At 37.8% G+C, this 13240-nt stretch overlaps 1 protein-coding gene and 1 pseudogene across 1 annotated transcript; both read right to left on the bottom strand.

Moving 5' to 3' along the window:
- Positions 1-5342: 5342 nt before the first annotated feature.
- On the bottom strand, positions 5343-6781 carry LOC143606808 (malonyl-coenzyme A:anthocyanin 3-O-glucoside-6''-O-malonyltransferase pseudogene; annotated as a pseudogene).
- A 1005-nt stretch (positions 6782-7786) lies between these two features.
- LOC143606809 (protein transport protein sft2-like) lies at positions 7787-11421 on the bottom strand. Its single transcript, XM_077082456.1, has 4 exons — positions 11212-11421; positions 9157-9424; positions 8159-8263; positions 7787-8070 (listed from the first exon to the last, which is right to left on the bottom strand). The coding sequence occupies exons 1-4, from the start codon at positions 11406-11408 to the stop codon at positions 7960-7962; spliced, it is 681 nt and encodes a 226-aa protein (XP_076938571.1). The 5' UTR covers positions 11409-11421; the 3' UTR covers positions 7787-7959.
- Positions 11422-13240: the final 1819 nt, after the last annotated feature.

The following is a 13240-nucleotide window of genomic DNA, read 5'->3' as shown; positions in this document are numbered from 1 at the left end:
CTGAGTGTAATGTACAGATCATTCATAAGCTCGTAACACTATTAAAGCGACATTAATTATATTTAATTCATTTCATATCATCAAAAATACACATATGGTTCATAAATAAAAGAAAACAATAACACCTCATCGAAAAAGTAAACAAGTTCTTTATTTCAAATATCCTAAGGCAAACTAATGATCTTCGTCCTTAGCACACCATCGGTTCAACCTGTAACACGTTGAAAATAATATATTTTGTCAATAGTTAAGTTGGTGAGTTTTCATAAGTTCTTGCATATACATATATATATATATATAAAACTCGCAATTCAACGATCGTCATGCAATAAATATTCAAACGTAAAGTAAATGAAATCAAATAGTGTCGTCCTCCCGTTCATTTAGCCGAAGCCGTTGAAGTCGGGGAAATGAGAGCCACCTTACGTAAACAACCGGAGTCGTAACGTTAGACGGCGCGGATACGTCCCGTCGGACCCTCCCACTATGTGTATGTGTTTGCGTTTGCGTAACTTCCACCATAAAAACAATAAACACATTGCAAGCAAGTTCACGTATAATCATAAACAATATACGCGAATAATATTAACATGTACGATATAAGTGAATCAGTTTGTAAATTTCACTATAATCCTTGTATGTAAAATCTTATGTTTCTTAATCATGAAAAAACATTATTTTGGCTATACGCCTTGTATAAAAAACTTTATGTTTCTTAGTTAACTTTATTTGACTATAACCTTTGTATATGAAAAATTATGTTACACTTATATTTGATCAAAGTATAGGATATACCTCTGACTAGGGTCTAAGTCGTATAACAAAATAACTTAAGCTGAACCGCTACCTTACACGGGTACTTGGAGTTGAGCGCCTAAGGTTGAACGAGCAGCACTTCTACTTTACATTGCGTACCAGGAATTAAACCATCGGAACTTCAAGGCTCCGGACTCGTTGGCACGCCGTTCGATGTAAGTGTGTGTGTGGAATGGGTGTTTGTTATGTGATGATGTGACACCCGGTAAATTTCTCAATCCTATAAACTAAGTAATCAACCTAATAATTAGGTGATTGTAAATATTAAGCGCGCCATGTTAGTCAGCGCGTGCATTTGTTATGTGCGCCCTGCGCGAGCGCGCCATGTTAGTCAGCGCGTGCATTTGTTATGTGCGCCCTGCGCGAGCGCGCCATGTTAGTCAGCGCGTGCATTTGTTATGTGCAAACTGCGCGAGCGCACCATGTTAAGAACCAGCGTGAGCCTATGTTATATGCGCCATGCGTGAATGTTTTGGCTTTATGTTTTCATGTAACTTAAACGTTATGTTGTCTATGGGTTGACCATCCCGCATGATGCTAAGGCGGGTGCATCCTACATCGTTTATGCGCGTGCGGAAGGGAACTAACCTCCCCGCATGGCGGGAACATTGAGAGCTAGTTTGTCTGAAGCTCCAAGATGGAATTGACTTCAACATGACTGATCACTATGTTGAAATACCAAGACCACCTGGAGAATCTACAAATGAAACTCAATATCCCCAACTGCGAGAAGGTTACGCACCTACCCGCAGCAAAGAAATGTCCTACACGCAGAAAGCTATGCGCACAAAGTGATGCGCACAGAACACTTAGTCTATTCTCCAGACATAAGGAGATTACTCCCGCCCAAAAGGAAACAGTAGCGTGTTTCAGAGATTTTTCCACTTTTTACTGTACACTGGCAAAAGTACCTGAAAAAGCACACTGTAACATGAAAAGTCAACTGTCAGCCACCCTATTCTCACCAACCCCAGACCTGCATGTCCTGTCCAAATCAAATCAAGATCTTTTGTCCACTCCTCCACTTATAAGTAAACAATAAACAATAATAATTTCCATACTTTATCATCATTACACCTAGATATGAAAAGATTTCAATCCCCTAAAGCAAGGGATTGTGTTCCCTTGAGTTTGCCTATAAATTTGTAACCTAAATTATCACCCAAAACACACTTCAAAGAACTACAAACTTGCACTAATCCTCTCCCAAGCATCCGTTGTTTCCAGCTCCGATCCTGTTACTAGGTAAGCCGAGAATATAACCTTGAGACCTACTATCCAACCCTTATATTCTCCTATTTCTTGATCTTAATATATATACTTGTTATTTAATCGTATTCTAGACCTTCGATTCCGAGGCCAACACCAAGAAAACCCGAATCTCGATTAATCCCTTAACAAGAACCACAGGTGAGTCTCACAGCCCCTATTTTCACTGTTTTCACTAATTTTAAACTGTTTTCGGGGCGAGGGACACGTACTTAAATAATGTTTATCATGGTATACTTACAAGCTATGCAAGCGATTATGTGTTTAAGTTATGTTTCATGTTGAGTAATGCAAACGGTTATCTAAGGTTTTCGATGTATGTGCGCTAGAACTCGAGTAAGTGATCACTTTACCATTGGAACTCTAAGGGTAGGGACTGCTGGTTTGATCCACCCACTCGTAGGGGTCGCACCTCTTTGCATGGACGAGTGCCTAGTATGGTCATGGGGCAGTACTATGGGTTTGAGCCCGCTCGTAGGGGTCGCGCCTCTTTGCATGGACGAGCGCCTTGTTTTCCGGCACAACGTCCGCAGCGTAACCCGCGGGACGGAATTATTATTTTAGCTCGTAGTGGCAGCGCCACTTTGCATGGACGAGCACATGTTCCTGAAACGTTCGCACGCGTAACCCGCGGGACGGTATTACTTATTTTAGCTCGTAGTGGCAGCGCCACTTTGCATAGACGAGCACAGTTCCCAGAAATGTTCGCAGCGTAACCCGCGGAACGATTTTATCAGAATATGTTGATATAACTATGTCTTACCAAGCATGTGTTTTAATGATGCTATCAGAATTATGTTTCAGAATGATTTGTATCAAGATTATGATGCAATACGATTTATCAAGTTACTAAGACTTGTGAACTCACTCAGTTTATACTGATTCAAATGTTTTTACGTGTCTTTCAGGAGATAACTAGGTAGCGCATGGAGTCACACTTAGAGCACCTCACGCTGAACATCTAAACTAGCTTTTTTGGAAGATTTTAGTTCTATCCCTTCGATGCGCGTGGTTGTTCCCGCCGCGCATGGGGATATGGCGTGGAAATCTTCAACAATTTTTATACTTGGATGTTTTTATGTAATTTTTAAACAATGTAATGTATTTGTATTAAACTTTTCATGCGCAATGAAAATCTTACTTTGAATGTTTGCAATGGCCCGTGCTTAAGTATCAATTCCCACTCGCGCGCGCCCGGCTGTTTCCGCCGCTCAGGGCCGGGTGTGACAGATGAGGGGGTCATGCACCCCCTTTTATAGGCTGAAAATAGGATCCATTGCGTATCGCGATGGCCTTTTTGAATGATTGTTGCTTAGCGCGATGACTAAGCAGATTTGGGTGCTGCCACGTGTTGACATAAGGTTGCGTAACAGGGTTATCACATATCGCGGAGTTCCAGGGATTTGGTCGTGGCGTAGCGCGACACCGTCCAAATCTTGGGTTTTATGAGGCTCCGTCGTGTATAGCGATGGGCTTATCCTTTGCCCATCGTGTAGCGTGATGGGTTCTAAAACTCATATTTTCATTCTTTTTCCTTCTACTTTCATAATTTGTCAAAATTGGCCCGAAAGTTTTGGATATTACACCTTCCTAGGATGACTCTTCTTAAACATTTGGTACTTTGGTAGTCTCGTCTGTCACTGGTCACCATAGGTAGCAAGTCTTTGCTTCACGCTTTCTTCGACATCATATGGATATTTGGTCCTCCATATAGTTTCGTCTTTTATGATCTCCCGATTACTAAAACAAAAGATTCACTGAAAACCATTGTTCCCAATTTTAAGAAATAAAAAATCTTATCACTCATCCTACAACGTTGTTTTCCCTTTGTTGGTTGATGCGAGGTTAATTATACATATTTTATTTACAAATATCCACACGTTTTGATTTGTTTTAGTATAAGTTCATGTGATTTTGGTACTTAATGTGTTATTTTATGGATTTGTAGTTATCAAGGAAGAAACAAAGGGTAAGGCTGTCTACATCTTACCCTCCTCAGACTCTACCATAGCTTTGCTATTGGTGGGATATACTGAGTACGATGATGATGATGATGATGATGATGATGATGATGATGAAGGAAGAAACAAAGGGTTTCAAGAAGAAATTTGAAGTCAAAACGAAGAAAGGAGCAAAAATAAAAATAGAAAATTAGAAAAATTCTTATTTTTATGACCTGTGGAGGACCGTCAGCTAAGAAAAGAAATAACGGTTCTCTACCCAAATCTATTGAGACCCATAGCAAACTGTCATGACCACTTTCAATAGCGGTCCACCACCTACCTATCAGCAAAAACACACATAATAACGATTATTTACACCATTCTTCGACTGGGAGGTGACTTTAGACACAAGAAATCGTCTATTGGGAGCAAGATTGAGTTTAAAAAGCTTGGGATCGAGTATTTGGAGCGTTATTCAGTTTGTTAATAGTTCAGTTTATGTTCCTTATTGCTTTATTTTTTTTTTTTTTATTTAGACTTGTTCATCATGATGTTTGTTGTTGTTTTCATGTCTATTTTGTTATCAAAAACTATGAATAGCTAAATATCTTTAACCAGGACTATGGATGAATATTGACATTTTTTTTTACTATTTCTCGGCTTTAAAGTTTAAACTATCACATGACGTATTGTTATTGAAAAGCTTTGTTTGCATCCGATATTTGGTGTGGTTGACTTTCTAGACCAATGTTTATATATGGTAATGGGGTCGAGTATGCTAGGGTATTGTTAATCTTATATCCGATTATAGAATCATGTGGCTTACCTGGTTCAATACCCTCAAACATCGTATATAGATACGAGTTTGCTAAAAATTACTAGTTGAATTTTTACTCTTAGGATAAATTCCTAACTACTTTAATATTTATATAATTTTGATATCCAAAATTTGTTGAAATATATAAACTAAAAATTAATGATTTAGTAGATTATTATATTACTCGGTGATAATTAAGAAAAAAAGCATTAATAAATTGTTCACAGGTATAGTTCGGGAAAATCAATATGCATGTTCCTTGTAATCGAACCTGATATTATCTCTAGTTCTCTACTATACTCTTCCCACACCTGCAAAATTTTAAAACTAATTTCATATCCAGTCACGCACATACCCGAAAATATGTCTCATTACTCATCCGAATCTTGGGGCTTGGATTCATTTGTCATCTCTAATAGTACATAAATATGAATATAAATATAAAGTAAAATAATTTCAGATATTGCAACACACAAAACTATTTATTCTTACAAAACCAATTATTCTTGGGGAAGTAAACCAAACCATTGAACAAGACACCAAATATAACAATGTGATGAATCTATCTGATGTATGATTTTAGACCAGAATGGAAGGTACCAACAAAAACATCCATCTCAGTAGCTGAAAGGCACACTCCAATCTCCAAATCTTCGTTGCATTCTCTGCGGGCACTAATAGATATCGATCCATTATAATCGATCGATACTGTTTCGTGCTTTATGGGCTTCCCGAATCCAAAATCTAAGTCATAAAACTTCAACTTTGGTGTTCCAGCGACTCCCATTGACCTCGTTGGCCCCCCATCACGAAAAACATTCCCAATAGGCCCTAAATCTTTCACGACTCCATCTTTGTCGGTTAACATCTTGTGTAGATTCTCTCCGATCAATTTAGCAGCCGTCAAGAATCCTTCCTTTCCTTTTAAAACAGATGTTCTTGCGAAATTCAAACACGGCGTGACGCAGTTTCCACAGTAAGCGGACGGGATAGGGGGATCCAGTCGTGACCTACAATCGACCCGGAATGCAAATAGGTATAGCTCATCTTCGTATAATGTTGCTACACAACTCCAAATGTACGCACATGCTACGGTAAAAGATGATGCATGTGCTAACGTTGGAAGTTGAGTTGAAACTAGTTTTTTCAAACCATTGATCACGGTTCGAGACAAGATGAACGTGGCTCGAACCTTATCAGTTGATCCAGAAAGTCTTCGAAATTGGTACTCTTCGTTAAAGGTTTCAACCTTGGCATACTTTAGATAACTTTCATCTAGTTTCGGGAACTTGACCAATCTATCATAGACCGGCAAAGTTCCATTAGCCAAAAGTGGCTTATCCAAACCACCGGATTGAGCAATCAACGTCCACGCCTTTAAAAAACAAAATCGGGTGCTAGCGTCACAAAGGCTATGATGATTTGTCATTCCGATAGAAATCCCACAATTTGGAAAAAGCGTCACTGAGCTGCAAAGACCGGGATTGTAATATAATCAGACACTTTAACAGTGCGTCCCAATATCGGTATAAGATGATAAAACTTGTCACTCACATGGATGATTTCCCACGAGATCATTGAAGTCAAGGTCGCATTCTGCAAATGTAACCATGACAGAATCACCTTCAACATAACGGATTTCCGGGTATTTATCACCACTGGGGAATATGGCGAGTTTTCCAACAAAAGGGAAAAAATGTTGTAGGGTGATGGATAAGGATTGTTTAAGTTTGGGAACAATAGTTTCAGTGAACTGAGTTTTAGTGATCGGAAGCTCATAAAAGAAGAGTGTGTGTATCGGATCAGACGTACTATTTAACCATCCGACGTCGAAGAAAGTTAGTGGCAGCGACTTCCGGCCAACGGTGGCTGGTGGTAGCGATACTTGGGACTGTTCAAGAAGAGTCAAGGTAGGATGGAAATCCATATCATTCATATTTTTGATGTTCCAAGTGGTGACTACTGGCTAGTGCTATTAATTAAGTTTATCATGGTGGGACTATGACAAAATAATCCACCTAATTATCCTTTTAATTGTATTTATGTATATATTTTATTTTTCTTTTAACAAAACGTGGTAACTTTTAAATATATTGATACCATAGATGCTTGTTGATTGCATTGGGGTTTAAAATTAAATATTTGTTCTAATGGTGTATGAAATTATCATCCACTTTCGGTTTGATTCTTTCAACTTTGAAATAAAAAACTATATCTAGATCGTTTTGTTCGTTGTTTCACTTTGGTGCTGTTTGTTTTTCTGAAAAAAGGTCTGCCCAGGCTTTTTTGTCTGCACTGCGCAGACATTGCCATCTGCAGACTGTTTGTTTTCTCGAAGACGTTTCATTAAAAAATGTTTGCGCAAGCTCTTCTTGGTGCAGACTTGACCCATCCACTTCTGAAATCTTCTAAGGTCTGCAGAGGGTTAAAACACCACACCCTACCAACATCCACTGTCCACCATCACCATCCACAGCTTACCACCACCACTGTCCACCGCCACCACCCACCCACCACCGCCACCGTCCGCCACCACCACCACCCACTACCACAGTTTGTACACCACTACCAGTTTATTTTAGCAATCTACCAACATTAAAAAACAAGCAGTCTTCTTAGACTGTAGAGGTTTAGTCCACCTCTTCTTCCACAGATGTCTACAGATGTGGTCCGTGGATTATAGAAATATTACATCTGAAAAAACAAATAGCACCTTTGGTTGGTCAAACAAGCATAGGGTTGTTCACGAGTTAAGCCAAGGTGGGTTTGAGCTCGAGCTTGAAGTTAAACGAACCTAGAACTTGTAGAAGTATACTACCCTTTAAAAATACTAACAGTTGTATTACCTCTACCCATTTACGAGGCCAGTGATTTTTACCTGTGCAACCATGCCCAGCCCACTCGGGCCCGCCGGTTTTGTCACGTATTCATATACTTGAGAGGTTTGTCATTACTCATTAATGGGTCGGATTCAAATCCGGCTACAATGTAACATCTATCTGTGCACGGTAAGTCAGTAAAGGTACATATCAAAAGAATTAAATTTCATTTAAGCATCACATGTAAAACAGAACGGGGCGTTTAAAACTTAAAAACATCGGGTGGTACCAAACGTCACCTCCCGAAGCATCTCAGAATTGAAGAAGTAATAGCAGAGGTGAAGAACTTCACGCCAGCCGATCCTCCGGGAAAGTAGGAAATTGCGTAGTATGACAATGAGATGACCTGGCAGAATTGTAAATATTATTAAATTGGTCTGTAAAAGTGTATGCATAGAATAAGGGTTATGATTTATGAATATATGATTTGTTACCTGTAACATAGAAAAGAATACAGAAAGAAGATAACTGTGAAGCACCATTGAAACATAAATGGTGCCCACCATGCTGCCAATAAAGCCCAATGTAATAGGGAGTCTCTGAAAAAAGAAGGCTTAAGCATGTTAGGTGGCAATAATGTATTAACGGGATCGGGTTGACCGAAAACACTTTCTGTACAAAGTTATTATGTTTTAACAAACTAATGTGTCAAATAAGATTTAAAAAGTATATAATAAAACAATTCAGGATGATAAGTGTATTAAAAATACACTTTGGGTGGCTGTCGGCCCATTACCTGTTAAGCTATAACAGGCCGATATTAAGCCATAATGGGCCAATATTATAACTTCTAGTGATAAGAAGTGAATCATGTACACGTGGCATTTGGTTTGTGACTAGGTGTGTGCATGAAACCAAAAAAAAAAAATGATCCGTAAACAAAATAACTGAGCCCAAACAAAAACTGGTTTGGTGTTATCTTTTCATAAAAACTAAACTTTCTGTACGGTTTTGGTTTTGCAAGTAATTAAAATTGAAGAAAGTCAGAAACCAAACCAAATCAAACTTATGGATCTTAATTTTTAATATTGAAATACAAGTAACTTATAAGAATTTAATAGATAGTGTAACTGTGTAACCCAAATATTTTAGCCCAAATGTATCCCGGACGGTTTTAAAAAACTCAAAAACCAAAATTTCAGATTTTGGTTCAGTTTGAGCCTAAATCGACCCACACACACCCCTAAATAAAAATAAAAAATTATATCATATCAATCATAATCTTTGGTTGAGTGTATTTAAGACACATTTTGGACTAACTGTAAAATATTTAAGACCCATTCTGTTCATGTGGCCCGTTTCCTGTAAAACTAACTGGCCAATATTATAACTTCTAGTGGTATGAAGTGAATCATGTACATGGGGGCGTTTGGTTCGTAACTAAGAATCACTACCGGTATGGCTTTAATAATATGGAAGATGCTTGAATTACCTCTTTAGATGTCATATGTGCAAACTGAGTTCTATATCCTTTGAGAGCAAAAAACGAAGCAATAATAAGGGCGCAACCAATAGTGAAGCATATAGCAAACTTCTGAGGCACAATCACCATGACTGGTAGGAACACAGTGACAGCAATGAACACAAGAAACACACCAACAGCAAGAAGCATTCCGAATGTCACAAGAGATTTTCCAGTTGGCACATTGCTTGTTGCAGATTGAAAGTTTCCAGGTATGCCCCTCACTCCATTTGAAACTCTATTAAATTAAGAAAAAGACAATATAAGATACAGCTTGTGCATTCAACCATGAGAATAATTGTTTTTGTAAAAGATGCCTGAAATTCAAAATGATGAGAAGATATAGTTACTAGACAATAAGTGTTACAAGGGTTGTACATGAACCGAACTGACAAGGCCTTGTTCTTGTTCGTCCGTTAAGCTTTTATTGAACAAGCGAACAGTTCACGAACACCAAACCGAACGAAATTTCATGTTTGTGTTCGTTCATTAAGAAAATGAACTTGTTCGTGAACTGTTCACGAACACAGATGAACACAAACAAGGTTTTATATGATTTGGCTAACCAAGAATGATCAGTGTCAACAGTTCAGTCCGGATACCAAGTTTTGCGTTGGTGTTTTTTTAACATTCATATGTTGATTTTACATATAAATTAATCACATTAAACTTATGTATATTTTTGTTCCATAGTTAATAATGCTGCTTAAATCTACATGATAAGATTAGAAAAGTCACTAAAAATATTAAAAACATAAGCAGACGTAAACAAACACATTATCGAGCGCAAGGCCGGCCCATGGACCAGAGAAATGAAGATAGGGCTTTAGGCCCTCACTTAATTAAGGCCTTTAAATTATCAAAAAAAAAACATTATATATAGATATATATTTAATCAGTGGATTAGAAATAGAAATAACTGTTGTTCTGGTGGTAAACCTTTGTGTTGCTTAGTGGTAGGTCACAAGCAGTGTTGCAAAAATCCCAACTAGGCGCCATTAATCCCCAATTAATCGCTAGTCCCTACTTCACTAATTAATTTTGGGCTAATCGGCCAATTAATCGGTCAATGGTCAAATCCGGCAAAAAATGGCGGTTACCGGCGAAATTTCGACCAAAATTAGTGGTTTCCGGCGAAATTCCGACCAAAATTAGCGGTTTCCGGCGAGATTCCGACCAAAATCAGCGGTTTCCGGCAAGATTTCATAAAAAACCAGTGGTTTCCAGCAAGATTCCAGCACATTTTAGGCCAAAATGTGTTTATGTATGTGTATATATATATCAATCAATCATGCCCAGTAAAATCCCACCGACAGCAAAGCTATAAGTAGGGTCTGGGGAGGGTGGGATGTAGGCACACCGTACCTCTATCCAAAGGAATAAAGAGATGGCTTCCAGAGAGACCCTCGGCTCTAAGTACATGTGTATGAAGCAAAATAAAGGAAATCAAAGTTTAAAATGTGTTTATGTATGTATAAACATGAAAATTACATATAAAAATGTGTGCCTGTATATATAAAATTGAAAATTATGCATTAAAGTCTGATCCGATTAATCCCAATTAATCACTAGTTCCCACCCTACCGCCCGACCAGCGACTAGCGATTTTTACAACACTGGTCACAAGTTCGAGACCTATTACCAACACTTATTAGTTTTCGTTTCTTAACACAACTGTTTAAGAAAGGCCACAAAATCTCATTTCGATTTAGGTCTCCATCATCATCAAGCCGGCCCTGACCGAATGTTCATGAGCTCAAAAACAAGCACGGTCTCTATTTGTGTTCGTTCATTTATTAAACGACCGAACACAAACAAAATTCCTTGTTCATGTCCGTTCATTTATTAAACTAACGAACACGACCTAACTTCCGCCAAGCGTTCTCTCATTTACAGCGTGTGATCCTGATCCTTAACTAAATACACATCAATTATCAATCCTAGGGTTTCATACTTTCACATACAGAATGTAGATCGTGATATACAAAATCAAACAGCATACACAACTGAATAACCGAGACTTACACATTAAACGTGCCGGAAACCTTATCGTTAGCTGATCGCACTGCGGCTTCGATATCGAAACCGAGACCGGAGGAGTCTAGATCCTGTGACGATGCGGCGTAGGCGTTCCAATCGGCGAGAAGTGAAGGCGGTTGAGACGAACCGTGGTTCTTCTGGCTCGGACCGCCGGTGAACCACGCTTGAGCCGTTTTGTGCATAGTTGTGTTGTGACAGTGTGATTTAGTGAGGCTGTAGTTTGTTATGGTGCCGGTGGAAGGGGTTAATTTGCTGAATTTGGAGCGGATCGGATTGGATTGGATCGTACCGGTAAATTTGCAATTCGTGTCTTAAGACTACAACACGCTTAACAAACGTATCCGGGCAGTCTCCGAGAATTTAAATACCTTGGCCGAACCAAAATAAAAAGGCCTGCAGACCCTAATAAGTAACGAAATACATAAGCTATTTTTTTCAAACAACGATTAATGTTAATTATTTATGGAAATGTAGAAATAGATAATCCAAACTTTTGTGTATTGGCCGATAATCTCATCTTTAAAAACAACTACCAACGGTCCAACTTTTCATCTATTTTTGTCTCAATGGACCTTTATTAAAAAACACTTAACGTCGTTAATTTTTTTCAAAGTTTCGAACCAATGTTTTAGGGCTTTTGATCGGAAGGAGGATACGAGCCGACTGTTGTAAAACTTATCTTGAAATGGTGATTCATATGATTTGATTTTTGTTAATTGAAAATTCAAACACCCGAATTAAAACACTGTTTCGTCGTTCGAATCACTGTTTCGAGATAAGTTTTACATCAGTCGACTCGTATCATTCTTCAAATTAAAAGTCTTAAAACATTGGTTTGAAACTCAGAAAAAAAACTTAACGACATTAAGTGCTTTTTAATGGATGTCCATTAAGACAAAAATAGTTGAAAGGTTGGACTATTGGCAGTGACTTTAAATTTGAGATTATTATCAGGCAATACATAAAATTTGGGATTATTAGTTTCAATTTGCTATTATTTATTTAGTTTTTAAATTTAGCTTGTGCCAAATAGATTAGATGGATTATGGATAAAAAAAGGTTTAGGCCCAAAATATTTAATATGATTAAGATCCATACCTATTTTATAATTTTTTTAAAATATATATATATAGTATATATAAAAAAAATTTGGCCCCCAAAATTTATGTGCCTCGGCCGGTCGGCCGGTTTGCCCTACCCAAGGGCCGGCCATGTAAATCGTTATATTACTTTATATATCATAACTATAATACAGTTTTAAGTTTTATGTACACAGGGGCAGATCTATAAGGTTAGCAAGATGCTAGTATGCTACCCCTTAACTTTTCATCGGTAGTGCAAATAAAAAAAATTCGTTGGTTTTTGTATTTTGTTGCCCCAAAAAAATATAATATTACCCATATCAGTTTAAAGCTCAACCAAATTAAAAGTTAAAAATAATTAAAGCTCAAAGTAATTAAAGCCCGATAACCCATTAACCCTTTTGTTTTATGTTCATTGCCTCATTGAAGTTTAATTTTGTTTCAACATGTCAAAGTTCTAGGTTTTGATGGTACATGCAAGGAGAATTTAATAGATTAAAAGTTTTGATTTTGAGAAATAATCTATTATCGTATTACGTCATTACGTACGTTGTTTTGCTCGTCAATTTCAGTTAGTGAATGTGGATGTTGAAAAAAAAAGCATACCGGTGTTAAAGAATTTAATAAATTTCCTGGCATGGTTGTAAATACGGTTGGTGCTTATTGAAAAAGAAAAGATATGGTGTTGGAGGCAAGAGAGAGAGTGAAAAAATAAAAATTTTCTTTGTGAAATTAAGACGGGAAAAGGATTAAACCAAGAGATTTCCCTTGCACGAGTTGGAGACACGTGATGGGGTTCTCATCATAGATTTATTACCGGGAGTTGTTGAGATTAGGGATGAGCAAATTCATTATTGGGACTAGTATCGGTATTTTCTGAATTTTTACCTTTGGTACCGGTACCGTCCCGGTACAGATTCAAAGATTTCGGT

The sequence above is a fragment of the Bidens hawaiensis genome, unplaced genomic scaffold (genome assembly GCF_021521415.1).
Source record: "Bidens hawaiensis isolate Kalapana, Puna unplaced genomic scaffold, B.hawaiensis_p1.1 tig00077337_1, whole genome shotgun sequence".
Taxonomy (NCBI): domain Eukaryota; kingdom Viridiplantae; phylum Streptophyta; class Magnoliopsida; order Asterales; family Asteraceae; genus Bidens; species Bidens hawaiensis.
Note: the sequence above shows the minus strand (reverse complement) of the source record. Positions and strands in the feature narration are given on the sequence as shown.

Excerpts from the sequence above, each read along its gene's own strand:
- LOC143606809 (XM_077082456.1), bottom strand. The coding sequence starts at position 11,408 with ATGCACAAAACGGCTCAAGCGTGGTTCACCGGCGGTCCGAGCCAGAAG. Across the intron at positions 9,425-11,211 it reads GTTTCCGGCACGTTTAATGT|AGTTTCAAATGGAGTGAGGG; the intron begins GTAAGTCTCGGT and ends TTAATTTAATAG. Across the intron at positions 8,264-9,156 it reads CACATATGACATCTAAAGAG|AGACTCCCTATTACATTGGG; the intron begins GTAATTCAAGCA and ends TTCTTTTTTCAG.